The sequence below is a fragment of the Pomacea canaliculata genome, linkage group LG4 (assembly GCF_003073045.1).
Source record: "Pomacea canaliculata isolate SZHN2017 linkage group LG4, ASM307304v1, whole genome shotgun sequence".
NCBI lineage: Eukaryota > Metazoa > Mollusca > Gastropoda > Architaenioglossa > Ampullariidae > Pomacea > Pomacea canaliculata.
In genome coordinates this window covers 19,246,833-19,263,806 of record NC_037593.1, presented here as the reverse complement: position 1 = coordinate 19,263,806, position 16,974 = coordinate 19,246,833, and the positions used below count along the sequence as shown (strand labels likewise).

Below are 16,974 nucleotides of genomic sequence, written 5' to 3'. Positions count from 1 at the left end.
CCTTTTTATAAAATGGTTTTTTAGTTCTTGCAGTTTTATATTTTACTCATTATTGTTATTTTATCAGAAACTTATTTTGTAGGTTTCCTCATTAGTTTAATTTATTCCTTGTTACTCCTTGAGGAGTCATCATCCGCTCTACCGTCCTCATTGACAATGCTCCCCAGATACACTAAGCGATCTGTTTCCAGGATGTTCAATCCTTGAAGTTGGATTGGAAGTTCCTGCTTGTTGATTCTCATCACTTCGGTCTTCTTTCTGTTGACTTAAACCAGTCAGCTTCATCTGCTAGCTTACTCAGTTTGGGTTGTGCATGCTGTTGCCGCTCCCCATTACACTTGCGTTTTGGACTGGATCGAAAATTTTCAAAAGTGAACCATATCTTTATACCTCATGTAATTGACCCACAATCAGTTTGGATAGATGGTGCAATAACTGATGCAAGGATGAAAGATAAAATAAAAGAGTGCAGTAAAAACATAAAGATAAATCGGAAAGGCCCTGCTGACTGGCCGGCAAACTGAAGTATTTCATGTTGGAGGCAGTACTTGTTTGGTCTCCACCAACCCCATCCTTCTGCTGCTTTTTGAGTTTTTTAAATGTTCAGTTCAATGATTGTAAAACACCTATCCACCAGCAGCCTATGGGTACCTACTGGAGAAAGTGTAATGTGTCAGAGAGAGGGTTGGGCTTCAGTTGTCACCATCCCTAGGACCCTGTGAAACACAATTCACTCAGTTAACATTCAGCAGCCCCCTGGTCTACTTCATCATCACCAATCTTAACCTTTTCTTTTGGTTGGGCAATCGTCATAACCACACACACATCATTTAACTTTCTTAGTCTATTTTACAATTTCTGGATTATTTATTTTATTTCATAAACATGAGTTTTATAAAACAAAAAATACGATTACACCAAAGAAAAGCACTTGTTCAGTATAATAGAGATTCCATGGTCCTCTTACTTCTTGAATTAACAACTTGCATGCAGATTTGGTATCTAAGATTTCAGGAGAATCAAAAACTATGAGCTGTGAGCTAAAATTATTGCTATTCATTTCATCCTGCAAAGAATTTCACATTTCGTTTTTAGCCATTATTACAATGTAACTAGCCAACTTTTAACTTTTTTTTCAAAAAGCAGTTGTTGAGGCTTTGATATGTCCGACAATGAACGAGAAATGTATCAGTTATTAAGATCATATCACAGGTATAAACTGACATGACCTTAAAACATCAGGTAAATTTTGTGACCCAGTTGTTCTGGTGTTTTGTCTCTCACTACTGGCAGTGAAGGTGTCACAATGTGTGTAGCTCGTTACGCTGGTGCCACCAGCTTCCTTCGTGAGACGAATCACTTGTTACTATGGTGACGATTACCAGACTTTAAATGTTTGTCTCGGAAAATGATTCCCTGTTGCTGTTCCTGGATGTTTCTGCTTTACTCTGGCGCACCTGGTCGACTTCAGGTAGAAGCGAGGATCTGCAGAACTGCCAGGTGAGCACGGCACAGACGCAGTGACTGAGCATGTTGGGGATAGCGCGCAGACGATCTCTGTCCACAGAGAGAAACAATAAAAATTATGGAGACACCGTGCAGGTCATCTCGCCACAATCTCGCCTACCTCTTTTCCAAAAATATTTTTAAAATACCAAAAAAACCCACGTCATGCGACTACACAACAAACCTAGTAATAATGAAATGGACAACAAATGGGTACATAATGAAACTTTAAAACCAGACTTTCCTTTGAAGGCAGCCGCCCTGATGCTCTCTAACGATTCCATCAGACATACAGCCGTGTTGTTATCTTTGTATTTTGTGTTAGAATGTTACGGACTGCCGATTTCGAATTCGCCAAATTTCAATCCCATTGACCTAGGCTGAATGAAAAATAAATTACACTTCACATTTTGGCAGACGGGCCGTACTTTGCCCACCCTGCTCTTAAAAAGATTGTGTGCTGCATAATTCATAAGATGCTGTGAGTGCATGCACTGGTGTGTGTGTGCTCGTGACTTGGTTACTTACGAGTACCACTCGAGGGCGATGATGATGCCGACGTTTGCTGGCTGGATGTCCAGCGAGGCGCAGATCATGAGAATGGTCACAATGCTGGCGCTGGGCACTCCAGGGATCGCCAGAGAACCAATCGCAGAGAGAATCCTATTAGGACATCAATAACACTATTTTCGGTTTTAATTTAATGCACGCAATAACCTAATGTCGGTGAGAAATTCTGACTTTAGGAGGAAAAAACAGTGGGCGATGTTTTTAAAAACTGGACTTCATTAATGGACCGCTTGCCAAAACACTCACGTGATCATGACGGCAGTGCCGACGTGGGCCACTCCGTTCACCTGTGCGATGTAAAGGGAAGTCATTGCGATGAAGAGGGCGCTGCCGTCGCGGTTGAGAGCGACAGCCAATGGCACGACGAAGCGCGAGATGCGCGGATCAATCTTATGGCGGTCCTCCACGCAACGAATGATCTCGGGCATGGCCACGATGCTGTTTATAGAGAAGTGCCCTGTAGGCCAATTTACACCATACATACGATCCCTCCCCTCTGCCCTTCCCACTTCGAAAACATGCATGAAGTGTCAGTTAACGGAAAATTTTTCTAGAAGAGTACAGTTGTTTTCTTTAACTTTTATATCATTGTGAGAAATAAAGCTAATTTAATCAAACTTAAAAATACCTGCCAAAAATGTGGGCAAAAGGCGGGGATGGGGAGGTAACGATTCGAAACTAGTTACACGCACGAGCTCGCAGAAGCGAAGCCAGCGGTGATCGCCCTCGACGTGCTGGCCACGAAAGGTAACGGGTTTTGGCGCAGGAAGATGACGTAGATGATGGACAGTACGATGGTCAGCGCCAGGATCCCGGATGTTTCAGCCAGCACGAAGAAGCCCAGACCTCTGAATGTGGCCTCCACGTCCTGCGTGCCGCCCACGGCCTTGGCGATGAGACTGGCCGCACCGACAGGGGTCATCCTGCACATGGACACACCCAGCTCCATTTCTAATCATTCTTTTCCAATCTGTCTTTAAATTATTATTCTTAGGTATTAGTGACTCGTTATTTCTTTACCTCCAACCGCTGCAGTCTATACTTAAAGATTTTGCTGACCAAATGTTCCATAGATATTATTCTTGCTATGTGTGATAGCTCTCTCATCTTACTGTATCATCTCAGTACTAACTAAAAGAGAAGATCGGGGGGTGAAATGATTAAAAGCAGGTTAAGTTATACCGCTTAACTCCTTAAATGCACTCCGTTACACTTGGTTGCTACAACCACCACATACCAGACGATCCATTGAATCAGGCGGACCAACACCTCGGCGGTAGATTGAAAGAATTTGAGAAACGGCCTGGCTACTTCCTCCATTTGTGCTGCAGCCATGCCCAGAGATGTTGAAACGATCACCAACCCTTTAAAAAAAAAATCACCACTGACAGAAAAAGTATGGAGGTGACACTGAGGCGATAAATGCCCGGAGAGCTATTAACTAGTTGATGGTAGATTAAATGCTGGCGTTTACATTTATCAGTCAGAGCTACATGATGAGGAGACCACTTCCAATGAAGAACCGTTAGTGGCAAAGATAGATGCTACATTAAGGCTAGGAGGGGGGGGGGATATCTTTCTTTGCCATTTCCACGAGGGTAGGTTTCTATTTTAAGGGATTGTACAGATAGATATTACTTGCTTTCGTAGAGTCAGCATGGCGGATACATAAAACAGTGTTGAGTGTGATTTCTTATGAACCGAGGGAAGTGGTGGAACCACAAAAGAGTATCTTCATTTACCCAGAATGTTGGTTCCGCTGGAGGTACCCAGGTACCTCTCGTACTGTGTGATGTTGGAGCCGGGCCGTATGCTCTTGGGTCTGTAGCGGGTCTGAACTTTCTCGAAACATGCTGTGACCACGTTGTCTGGAACTAGATTCCTGGAAAAAAGAACATGGATATCTGCTTTGTAAACAATCAGAATTATTCATCTTGATAATAATAGATTATGCCAATAAATTATTATTTTTAACCGAGGTTATACACCAAGGAAAAAATAAATAAAATAATTGAAGTAAAGAACTTCAAAAACAGCGATAGCAGCTGAAACAAACATAACTTGACTGTTTTTTTAATTATTTTACCAAGCTTATAGCAAACTAGAATGCTCGCTTCTTTCAAAAGATTGTTACTCTTTTTCATAAGAGTACTCGTCGCCATTATGATGACGGGGGTGTTCATACAGTGAACATGTTTTCTTCAGACCAAGTAAACCGAAATGAAGTGGCCGATATTATACAGCCAGAAGCGTTACATAAGTATCGCTTGTCATTACTTGTTTTAGTATCAGAAATATTTGTTTGAGATCTGTTTCCCTCTAGGCCACAAACTTGTATTGTAATGAGGGTTAGTGCAAACCTGATCAGGTCGGCGAAGAGGTCTGCGGTTTCCAAGTGATCTGTCTGGACCTTGGTGCTGGTGTCAACAGTGCCCGTGTCTCTGACACCTGGTGGACAGGAAATACCAACATAAACATTTTAGTAGGGTGCACAAAGGACTTGATACTATTTCTCATCATCTATGAATAATCTCCATTCTTGATATTCACACCTACAAACATCAACAACAAAGAAGTAAAATACACAGACAAGAGTTCAACCAAACCAGATGATAACTGAACGTATTCTGGGGACATTTGTGACACCATAAGGCTTGGTGTCATTTTGTGCATGATGATTTTTCTAGGCTTTTATTTGAACAATATCTTTATCGCGAATAAGTCATTCTGAAAATTGGGTTGAATCCCACGAGACCTTTAAGGCAGCTATCACTCGCTTCTATCCTCGTCCTCAGCTTCTATCCTCAGAAATGAAAGGTGATGATCGCGAAAAGCTGGCCACGACTAGAGACTGAAAGTATCGCTCCTCTACCTGGTTTGATGGCCACGGCGAGAACTGTGCCGAAGATCGCGCCCATGACATTGGTTGCGATGATGTAGCTTAGGGCGACACCTGTCACCCTCCCGTTGTCCTTGGGCTTCAGCCCTGCTGTACCTAAATTTTTTTAAAAAAGGCATTTGGCAGTTCATTCTATTTCCTTTTCCCCCAAATCACTTTTGTAACTAAAAATCCTGCAAATATTCCAGTAAACAGCTTAATCATTCGAATGACAAATTTTCAGAAAATACCAGCAAAAAAGTTTGGACACATTCTCATTTTCCTGTTTACCTGTGATGATGCTGCTGATGATAAGAGGGAGAACGACTGCCTTTAGCATCTGCATCCACAATTCGCCTGGCAGACCTGTGAAAAAGTAAGGTGTGTGTGTTTTTGTGTGTGAAGATTATTTGTAGTCTTAATAAAATTACACATTGATGTGCGTTCAGATGACTAAAGTTTCTCATTTATCTGTGCAAACCAGTGATGAATCACAATACCTACCGACCCACACCAGGGCGCTGGACGGCGCACCACTATAATACAGGGCAAAGCCTGCGGCAAACCCGATACCCACGGCGATGAGAGAAGAGAGGATGAAGCAGTGGTCCCACATGAGACAACACGTGACCAGACGTCGGAGGCCGCCTCTTCTTTCCTCGGCCTGCACATCACTGTCGTCGTGAGGGGGGATCTGCTGCTCGTCGCTAGGCACCGAGCTTTGACAACGAGAAAGCAGTTTAGGTGATTCTTCTTCCCCTTGAGTCAAGTTTGATTATCGTTTCGTACGCTTGTTACAGAGTGGAAATCGTTTTATTTCAATAGCTTGACAGTGTATGAACATGGCCATGTCTTTATCTGTGAACATAATTGTAAACTGAACGACGAATTTGTCAAGAAATTTGTGTAAAGCGATGTAGCCTGACTTTTTATTTATTTATTTATTTGTGTGTTGCTAACTGTGGCTACAAAAAGAGCATTTTATGTAATTCGTACTGCACACAAAATGACTGAAAAATTCAAAAATGGGTTCTTCAGTAAGAATGAGAACATTTGTCGAATAATATAAAAAATTGTGAAAATGAGGAAACAAGTGAACTGCTAGAAACTACCATGATTGACAGCAGCATTGGAAATGCTTACTAACAAATCCTCTTACGAACACACTTTCTCTCTCACTCTCTCTAACAAAAAAGTACAGTAGGTGATAATCGTAATCAGGAGGATAGATACTCCTTATGACATTACTTGCAACATCGCTCTTGGATGAAAAAGTCTTTCTGTCACATACTAACCGTTGCAGGTCTCTCTGGGTGTTGACGTTGCTGGCTGGACGCCATCGTCTGTTTGAATGACTTGAGGTCTCCATGTCTCCAGCTCGTCTCCACTGCTGAGAGTATCAGCTCTTCACTTTTGTAATGAGTGAAATGTCTGTGGACATTATACGGAAACATGCTAACTATTTCATGGAGTTACGAAGCATGTTGCTGAAACAAGATGAAGATCAAGTCGCTAGAGAAAAATCCTAGTCGTGTTCGTTATCTTAGAAACCCTTTATTCATGATATTTCTTTTCTCTTTCCCTCGTTCTCCTGTTTCATTGTCTTTTTCATTCTGTAGCTTCTTTGTTTTGTTTGCATTGTATGTTTTACCGAAACCCTGGTTTTTTTTTCCTTCTTATTCTGTTCATATCTCTTCACTGTTGTCTGTCTCGCCCATGCCACAGAAAGGTAAAACTACAAGGCGTCCAGAAACATTGTATATTGAGAAAGTGAAATACCATATACAAACATGGTACATATACATACCATATACAAACAAAAATTTACCTTTTTGTAGTTACCGAAACATCCAGTCATTACTAATTGCGCAGCTAAAATTGTGGTAACCTTTGGTACACGTTATTCCCCAGCTAGGATGTGCATCATTTCTTTTGTCTTTCTGGGCTGAAGAACTCGGGGGAAATGCACATTTCTAAATGCACACGAAATATAAACCGAAGAGCAAGTGGGTCAGGTCACACAGAACTAATCCGCTCGCAGGCATTGCTTTGTAACATGAGAACTATATTGCAGATAAGTACGTACCACCCCTTCCTACATCCGCTACACTTCATCGTTTCATGCATTTTAAAGAAAAGCGAATCACATCTTGTAGTGTGGGTGTAAGAGGGAGATAGGATTTATGTAGCGCAATTCTCTACAGTGAGGTGAGTGGGCTTTACCAGATACAAAGGGCAGGAGGCATTGATGCTGTATGAGAGAGAAGTGCAGCGCACACACACACACACACACAGAAATTTTAATTGGTCCTTAAATAATTGATTACTTTTTTTTAAATAAAACTTGGTGCTTTTCTGTTATTCTTGAAAATGTTGAAGGCAGGAACTTGTTATCATCAAACTTAAGTGTGCAATTGCAAGTTTTAAAGACAGTCTAGAAGTCACATTTTCAGCCAGTTTATTGTTTGATGAATAATCGAACAGTGAATCATTAAACTTAAGACCATCTTTACAAAAGGATATTATAGATGCACTTAAAAACTGGTTGCTTTTGAATTTCGACGAAATTGCATTGTGTGAAGCCTTCTTTTGCACAGAGGCTGTGTGTGTGTGTTTTCTCAAAAACACCATTTGTTGATTTCTGATTTTTTTCTAATATCTTCCAGTTCCCACTTGGCAGTGAACAGGGAGAAAGACTGAATCTGATTAAAATAAAGACGCGTGTATGAAGTGTTCCAGAAAATATAATTAAGATATAAAAAAAAGTTGCAGGAGTTTTTTTTTATTATTTTGTAGTCATGTTACTCAGTGTACTATTAAATGAGTAATCTTTGTTAAGTTCTTCTAGTATTCTGTTTCACGAGCTCTTTTGTGCTTTGAAACTTTTTTATTTGTCTAAGACAATTTATACTACTTTGAGTAAGAGCAAGCAGTCATAACCAAAGTAACTTTAAAAATATATGCAGTCATTTGAAATAATTGTCTGACTTTTTTTTAAAAGTTGTATGCCTTATTAACAAAGCTCGATGCTTGAACCGAGAAAGTATAGACCGAGTTTTCCTCCCTAGACGATTACTTTCACTCATTTCAGACAGGCTGTGTGTAATGAGTCTACAGAAGATTCCAACTCCACTTTCCATGTTTCTAATCACACACAGTTCTGTCTGTTAGAGGAGAGCACTAGCTGGTCCCGTGGCTGGGGGTGATAACACTTATCAACTGCTTTGTTTTCATCGTCTGCGCTTGGAACGGGCGGTCACTTGAGCACGACCTCGCCCACCGCCACTCACCCCCGCTCCTCCATCACACCTTTCCTCTCTTCCTTGACTGTCTGGTTCACAGCTGTCACATGGGTGGCTCATGCCTAGTGCTGTCTGGTGTTTGCTATGGTTCAGACTTCCTGTCTGCGGGCCAGTATTGTTTCTTAAAATAAAAATTGGTAGAAATAACTCATTGTAGTATAACCTGTATACATACATTAGTACACAGCTGTATATATCAGTCGTTTACTGCAAATACGTCTTAGTGTCAGCACTCCGATTGTTTCTTTATTTTCAAAAGAAAGTGCGATGTCGTAGTTCAGTTTATTGTTTATGTTTAGTGAGGGCATAGCAGATGTTTCCATCATGTCACCACTCTACTCATGTAGTCATCTGCGTCCTTTTATTTCCATTGTTCTTTTGTTTTTGTTTGGTCGCTTAAAAATTGTTTATGTAGTATCAATAAAGCTCAAAACGCATATTTTTGAACGTTTGAGCGTGCTTGACTTTTAAAGAGAAAGATGAGTTCGCATTCAAAACATGTCGACAAATTACACAATTCATGAGCATAGCAAATGCAGTAATAAACATCTTGTGTTTATTAAATTTTAAACATTGCATAAGCAAACCCATGCACTGTATACATTTCTCAGTTCCTTGCAATAAGTATGTAGCACTCTAGTACTGTAGTGTACAAAGTAGAATGTCTTGTTGCGACAAAGTAGAATGTCTTTGTGCGGGGAGGATATTATGTTCCAGATTGCATCTAGATTCTAGAATGTTCTGCATCTATAGATTCTACAATGTTCAACACTGTAGTAATGTACGAAGTAAAATGTCTTTGTTGCGACAAAGTAGAATGTCCTTGTTGCCGGGGAAGGTCTAGATACTCTAGAATGTTCGAGGGTAGGGAAAATAAATAGCAGGGCTGACAGTGGTGTGGGACCTTTGTGAATTTGGAGAGAGAGAGAAGTTAGGCCAGCGGCCGAGCGAAACTGATTTAAAAAACTTCAGTGAGGAAATTCGATCTTTGTGTTGTTTCTGGTACGACTAGCCCACTCTACGTATAGCCATCAGACACTGACGTGTTGGTTACAAGTAAATCACAAAAAAGATTCAAACATATAGAACTAAGCGAATAAATCCAATAGCCACCACCTCTATCACCATCATAAAGTAGGCACACAAGGCATCAGGAAAAATTACATGCAAGCGCGGCCGCTCTTTCATAGGAAGTGAAGATAAAGAAAATAAGAAATATGTGACAGATAATTTGTTTTGAAACTCCTCGTGTTTTTTTTTTTTTTTTAAACAGACTGGTCAAATGAAGCATTTGAGACAGGTCTGTAAAGTTCTTCACTGAATTTTAAGGTTCAGCACAAGCATGACGAACAGAAAGATATGATGTACGATGATCAGAGAGAGAAAAAAAACGAAAAACGGTGGCTGACGATGATACTGATCATTTATGTAGTGCCTTTCAGAGCATCAGCCGAGCTCAAGTGCTACATACGGGGGCTCAAGCGAACACCGTTAAGGACAGGCATTCAATGCACCTTCATAAACACGCATACACACATAAACACACACGTGCGCAAGTGTCAGATGCCATAACGAGCTGTTCTGTGTGTCGGCCATTGTGGTTGAGACTGCAGGTAGATCAGTCAGTCGCTGTGTCCTGTGAACACACGAGCCTGACGCCATTACAGCATTCGGCATCGTCTGAAACTAAAACCTGACGAAGACTTCTGTGTCCGCTGACTGGTAGCCTCCGACGACAACGCCAACCGCGCTGCGAATTCAAACACCTCCGACAGGCCTTCTTGCGTCAGGGCCGAGCACTCCATGTAGCCCTGCATGCCCAGCCTCTCCGCGAGTTGCTGCCCCTGCTCCAGACTGATGATCTGCAAACCGTCTTTAGCCAGGCGGCTTTTCTCCATCTCGCTGCTCCGCAAGTCAAGCTTGCAAACAAAAAATATATATCAAAAGGTGTATCACTGGCAGATCCATGAGGTCCCCACACCACTATACAAACTAAAATAAGATTTGTTAGCAGGAGGTACACACATTTAATAACCCTGGTCAGACATGTGATTATTATTCAGCAAGGAAATAGTCGATGACTCTCTACGTCAAGGGTATGGGCGGGTGGATACCTTGGTGGCGACAAGCAGACATGGGGCTGATGGACAGTGAAAGTGAACTTCCGGGTACCACTTGTCAGCCACGCTGTGGAACGAGGACGGGTCGGTGATCGAAAAACACACAAGGAAGACGCCTGTGTCTGGGTAGGCCATCACCCGCAACCTATCGTACTCCTCCTGCACACATAAATGTAAAAAAAAAAAAAAAAAATGCACGCGCTCAAATGGATGCAAATTACATGTGTGCAAACACACATACACCTGCAAAGACACAAAAATATGCACGCACGCATGTAAGTACAGACGTGTTTGCATGTGCGTACATGCACACACCAGGGCGCTGTTGCACAAGATGCACTTATAATGTGCATCATACAATCAATGATAAGCAACCCATTTAGTACACTTAAGTAAACAATACTGTAAATTGTGTGCTGACATCAGAACAAGGAAATTGTTTGCAGTTTCAGATGTTTAGAGTCTTTTTATTAATGTAAAATCTTCAGCAGTAAATTACACAATATTACAAAAAATACCAAGTATAATACAACAGTATTTAATAAGCATGGCATAACCTGTGCTGTCCTCGATTTTTGTATTGCTGCCTATAATGATGCCTCATATTGATGTTTATTGTTGTCAATGCATCTCGTATTACAACAAAGAATGAACACTGCTCATGTTTACTTGTATAACTTATTTCTCGGCTTACCTGGCCCGCTGTGTCACACAGCCACATGTGGATATGCTCACCAAGCACCATCGTCTCCTCTGTAACAAAATAACGAAGCACATTCATACCAGCGCGCGCGCACACACACAAACACACGCATACCCGCTTTGTGATACTAGAAGATACAACAGAGGGAAAAAAGAGAACTGGAAAAATTTAATAAACGCTGGAAATGCCAGGAACTACACTCGAGACAGTGTAGATCAATAAATTACATTTTAATGAAATTCTCTTTTCATTTCATTATTTGCACAACATGGGCTTCCATTGTGCTCAAAAAATATAATATCAGGTCTTATTTCCACATTTAAACATCGATCCTCAAGCCAATTCATTTCCATTCTCGCTAGACAAATGCAGAGTGGTCGTAAAGTTAATACAGAATTCACTAAGGATGTTGCCATGTGATCTGTTAGAAACATTCCGGATGGTAGAGACACAATGTGTTACTGCTACCTGCTACTGATACTCCCCAGGTTTATACAGTCTCACATTCTTTGTAGTGTGCACTTTCTTCATATGTACCATTTAAACTGATCTGACTTGACAAGTTGAAAATTGCTATTGGTTTTTCTGGTGTTATTTCATCTAATTCTAATTTCATATTGTGTAGTTAAATCAGTTTCAATGGTACATTAAAAAAATCACACTACAAAAGAATCAAACCAGGCAACATAGAAATATGTGTTAATATTAAAATAATGGTTTGGTATAGGAATATGTACATAAAGCATGTAAAAACATGTTTGGAAGAGATGTCTTTAAGAGCATCCTTAAAGACTTAGTGGTCAAGTCTGTATTTGTACACACACTAAGAAGTACGTTTGCTTGAAGCTGCATTTCTTGATACCCTGATATTAAATATAACCTTTGCTCCCTAATTTTCATCCACAAATATTGCAGAAAAAGAGATTGGTACTAGAGCATTCAATCTATTAGACAGAGCTAGAGGATCAGGGCCAGACCGCCATATAATTTCGAAGAAGAACCGGGCGGACTCGCTATCAGGGATTCAGGAAGTCAGAGGAAGTTGTGGTTACTACAGATAAGGACAGTGCACGGCTATGTAGTCCGGATCCGGAGACTTTGGTCATACGGGTTCCGTATCATTGACCAACCAAAACGGTTGCAATAGCAACTACACACCAATCAGAAGGCAGCTTTGTCCAGGATCTGTTCCAGACGAATTGATTGGAGCGGAACGGAAAAGACTTTTAACTGGAAAACTGTTTTCAAGTCTCATGCGCTCTCAGTCGAGAAGCCAAGAAATGTGTTCGCTTGACATGTGGTTATTATTATCATCATTTCTTAGCCTGACTGGCTGTAAGTGCTCTTAACCATATTACAGCCAGCTTTAGCCATCTTAGCTCTCTGCCATCCTAGGGGTTGCGACAAATGGCGGCCATTTATTTTTCTGTCTGCCTCGTCGTGCGTCTCCTTGCCCTGTTCCATGCAGGATCGTCCTGATGATAGTGAGCTGTGCCCATACTATTTCACTGTGCATGGCCAGGAGGTCTTCGTGGGATCCACTTATTTTCCGGTTTCTCATTAATACTTTACGCAATTACTTATGACTTGTTTCATCCCTTATGGATCCTCTGAGTAAAGCGAACTTTGTTATGAGGCTGCGTTGGTCACATTATATACATTGAAGTTCATATACAAAAACTGTCAAACTTTATCCCATATGTCACATCGATGTCAAGTTAAGAAAACCTTTCAGACAGATTCGCTTCGTTTCTGTACATCCGGTTTAGGGTTTTAGTTCTGCGTCGGACAAATTGTTCCTCGCAACGAAACCAGCCTCTTATATGCTGGTTGAGGGTAAGCTTCCTAGCATTATTTCTTCCTGGTTTTTGCTAGAAACCCATCAGATTCTTTGATCACATCCTTTAATTATTACTTCCTGCACCAGTTTCGTTGCATTGGCGGCAGCTGGGGTGAAACAGGACATCGCGCACAAGCAGTGGAGACCATCACTACCTACCAGCTTTTGTTTCCGCATGTTTTTGTACAGTAAAGTAATTCCTGGCAAAGATTTATCTACTCTTATCCCTTGCAGGGCATATGGAGTATCCAGCGGTTTTCATTTCCGTCAGTTTTGCTGAGTTTGACAGCACCTGGTCTTCGCTGGTGATCACATGTTTGAGGATTTTATTTATAGATATTCGCGGAACTTGTTCGGCCGGCTCATAGATATTTGCGGAGTCTGCATGGCTGGCGTATAGATACTTCAAAGATAGACATTTCTCTTGAAATATATTTCCTGATAGAGAATCCTGATAAAGAAGCATCTTTAGCATTAGTCGGACCTCTGTCACAACTTCATTGATGTTAAAAAGGCTTTTGACAGAGTCTAGGAAGAGGGGCTTTGCCATGTGATGCAAAAATGCAACATCTAGGATGGTTTTGTCCTAGTCATCGAAATGCTGCATAGTAGCTCAAGGATCGCAGTACTTTTACATGAGAGTAGCTGTCCCTCAAGGGTGCATCCTCTCCCTCGTGCTGTTCAACGTTTTGGAGAAGATCATGCCTGAAACCCTCTGATTCCACCACACTTCCATTTCCATCGGTGTCCAGCCAATTTTCAATGTGTGCCTTGCAGATCTTGCAGACGACATCGGTGTGCTAGCAGGCACTAGCAGAGAACTGGAAGACCTTACCCATAGACTGGTAAAGATAAAAAAAGGACTTTGTACGAAGCACATCGTCCTTGTTGCTTGGTCATCTTATAATTACAGCTATGCCTTATTCAACTAAGAAGATAGATTCTGAAAAAATGTGTGTGTGTGTGTGTGTGTTAATTAAAGAGACAAAGATAAATATTCTTACTTGACACAATAATTTCGAGAAAATGCTCTTCCCACGAGAAGGCGGAAATGGGGAACACGCAGGATGTAGACCATCAAAGTTCGTTTTTAAGTTCAATACTTCATGTTTCCGGGAAAGAGTACATGAAAATAAATGTCTTCCTATAATTATTTGTAATTATTTGTGTTGTTAGGTGTCGTCAAATGGATGTAATGCTAGTTTTTTCTAGTTCGGACATGGGAAAACGGTTACAAAATTGTAACTAATTTAAAATAAATTTAAGATCCATTTTTTCTTCTTACGTTTTGTTAAATGCTCGTGCTCATAAAAATCTTATTTCAGTTTAGATTCTTCAAGTACTATTCTAGAGTTTTCGAAACTTCTTTCACCTATTTCTGAAACTTTCTAAATAAAGTGATAAAGAGAATGTCAGCAGCAGTCTAGCAACTTGCTATCCTCAGGCTAACGACAGAGTAAGGAGCCAGACACGGACATTCGCTAAACATTCTCCACAGTTTGTTTCAATGTGCAAATGCACACACAAACTTTGTATCGAGGCTTTTTTTAAACAAGATATTGTTTACTGTGATAAACAATAAAACAAATATTGTACAATTTCCAGTAAATTAAACAATAGCTTACTAACTGAGCAAGAGGAAATAAGTGAAACAGAAGAGAAAGTATAGACACAGGAAGAAATAAAAATATCGTTCTAGATTATTCAGCTTATCAGTAGCTTTATAATTTTTCTTGATTACATCGGTACGACTCCATAATAATAGTTACTAATAATTATTAGGCAATCCTGAAAATAACATTCTAGTTCGATACTTTCTGAAATATTTTCACTTACGATTTTGTTTTTACAGACGAATCGTTTAATTACAATAGTTTTTAAAAGCATAAATTCTGGACTGCTCAAACGGCCACCATTTTTTAATTTTTATTTATTTATTTTGCATTATTGTGTGAAAGGGAAACTAAAGTGACTATATTTCTTGGCGTAGTCAGACATGTTTGACAGGAAAATTGTCGAGCGATGCCGGGTTACTCTTAGCAAAAATTTGCACCCTGCTTTCTCAAAGGCAGGACACAACCGAGTCGAGTCTGTGTGCATCCTTCCCGTAATCTGTGTTCTTTCGGTTGGTTGATTGATTTCTTGCTTAAATGGGAAAGTGCTTCCATCTTGAGGTGATTTCGCACTAAAGGAGAGAGGGATGAGGGAGGAAACCGGAGTGTGCAGAGGCACAAGGTTGGGTCTCGGGTGAGTGAAAGCTTTGCTACTCCGGAGGCTGTGATGATGTCCCCAGGAAACAGTCCCACCCTATGTTGCTGCAGCTGTAAAGCCGTATGTAAGCAAACATGATTGCAAACAGAACAAACAAGAGAGGAAGCGAACAAGAATTTGTTTCATAAAACCATTACATCACAGACTATAGTCTTAGACTACTCTGATTCAAGGGGTGGGAGTGGTGAAGACCCTATCGATGGTGTCACTGAGGCTCCACGAGCTCTTGCCTCTTGTCTCTGGAGTGTCTGGAGTTCCCGTCCCCGGATACAGGAACAGTGACTCTTGCACCTCCTTTACTTCACAGTAAACAAATGATGTAACTACGAACCATGATCATAAATTTTTAGTTGTGGAGGAACAATAGTAAACATAGTTTTAACAACAGCTCGTCAAGAATATATCTTATACCTCCAATAGGTAAACAGCTGTAAGCTGAAATCGTGTCCCATCTCAGAACATTTTTGTTTCTTTTCTGTCAAGAGGAAGCCATTCATCATATCAGAACCCTTTCGCTTGACATCGGGGACAGCAGTTCGTTGAGTAATTCACGCAGGAGAGTCATCAGTCATGAGAAAAAAATGTCGCCTACGGCATCATCCGGTCTGTTACAAAACAATAAATAACCCCCACGCCCTATCGCCTACTATTAGGTGGGCTCTTAACCGAATATCCCGCCTACTAAAACTGTCGAAATTGTCAATGAAAGCTTCCTATCTAATGACAGACTTCACACGAGCGTGAGACCAGAGTGTGTGAAGTGCAGTTTAGTGAGAGACTATTGAGAGCAGTGGACAGCAAGGCGAGGATAGGCGAGGATAGCCGAGTCTGGACTCACTGGCATAGTTGGCGAAGACCGTGGGGACGTGCTCGGCGGGGAAGCGGTCCATGATGTAGCTGACCAGCAGGGACGTCTTGCCCACCGCCCCGTCCCCTACCACCACAACCTTAACCCGGGATCCTGCAGCTTCATCCCAGACGACACCGCCGGCTCCACCTTCCACCGCCATGTTGTCGCCGCCAGCAGAGAGGCCGCGAGGTTGAAGTCGGTGTATGGGAGCGAGTTGGCCCCGCGCGACCTCAAGTGGCAACAGGAGAACGTGTGTGCCAAAGCCCGTTGGGGCCGGCCAATGTAACCCTCGCAACGAAAAGTGGAACAGGAAAGTCTCAAGTGGACGGGTAGAGAGGGAGGGGGAGAAGGGGTTTTGTGGGGAGGGTCTCCGGTCTGCGACTTGGCGATCTGCTGGCGCTTTAGGGGATGGGGTCAGCCCTCCCGTTGCCAGGAGAAAAGGCTAGGGAGTTGGTTGGGGAGGGGAAGGGGACAGGTAGTGGAGGGGGATGGTGCGTGAAGGACACCTGCGAGAGGCCGGCTGGGCATCCCCATCCAGCTGGCGACACGGCGCGAGGAAGCGACACTTGGTTTCAGGTTCCGCCAGACTCAGTAGCCGCACTCGCCGGTCGCTGCCGCAGTTTCGGGTCCTTCAGTCTGTCGCCATGGCGGGCTGTGCTTACAGTTCGAGTCTATTCAATGTGGGAAAAACCCGGCTTGGTCTTCTTAACACACACAGCGTGACTTTTAGCGTCTGATACAGTGTCTCTCACTTTCTTTTCCTCGTCCTTATTTGTTTTTCTTTCTTTCTTTGTTTTTCTTTGTTTGTTTGTTTTTGCGTTTTTTTCTGTCAGTATATGTGTGAGTGTATGTTTGTATACGTGTGTATCCGTCACACACACACACCTACACACTCACACACACACACACACACACACACACACACACACACACA

The 16,974-nt window shown here is 41.8% G+C and overlaps 2 protein-coding genes across 2 annotated transcripts; both read right to left on the bottom strand.

Annotated features, from left to right (window-relative positions):
* Window positions 1-847: 847 nt before the first annotated feature.
* LOC112562336 (excitatory amino acid transporter-like) lies at window positions 848-7,025 on the bottom strand. The gene is made up of 12 exons (XM_025235552.1): window positions 6,783-7,025; window positions 6,250-6,385; window positions 5,459-5,673; window positions 5,246-5,320; window positions 4,949-5,071; window positions 4,437-4,524; window positions 3,819-3,958; window positions 3,314-3,440; window positions 2,769-2,999; window positions 2,323-2,514; window positions 2,035-2,169; window positions 848-1,557 (listed from the first exon to the last, which is right to left on the bottom strand). The coding sequence occupies exons 2-12, from the start codon at window positions 6,321-6,323 to the stop codon at window positions 1,389-1,391; spliced, it is 1,569 nt and encodes a 522-aa protein (XP_025091337.1). The 5' UTR covers window positions 6,324-6,385; window positions 6,783-7,025; the 3' UTR covers window positions 848-1,388.
* Window positions 7,026-8,798: 1,773 nt separating this feature from the next.
* Window positions 8,799-16,609, bottom strand: LOC112562337 (cell division control protein 42 homolog). Its single transcript, XM_025235554.1, has 4 exons — window positions 16,029-16,609; window positions 11,071-11,129; window positions 10,371-10,535; window positions 8,799-10,175 (listed from the first exon to the last, which is right to left on the bottom strand). The coding sequence occupies exons 1-4, from the start codon at window positions 16,198-16,200 to the stop codon at window positions 9,918-9,920; spliced, it is 654 nt and encodes a 217-aa protein (XP_025091339.1). The 5' UTR covers window positions 16,201-16,609; the 3' UTR covers window positions 8,799-9,917.
* Window positions 16,610-16,974: the final 365 nt, after the last annotated feature.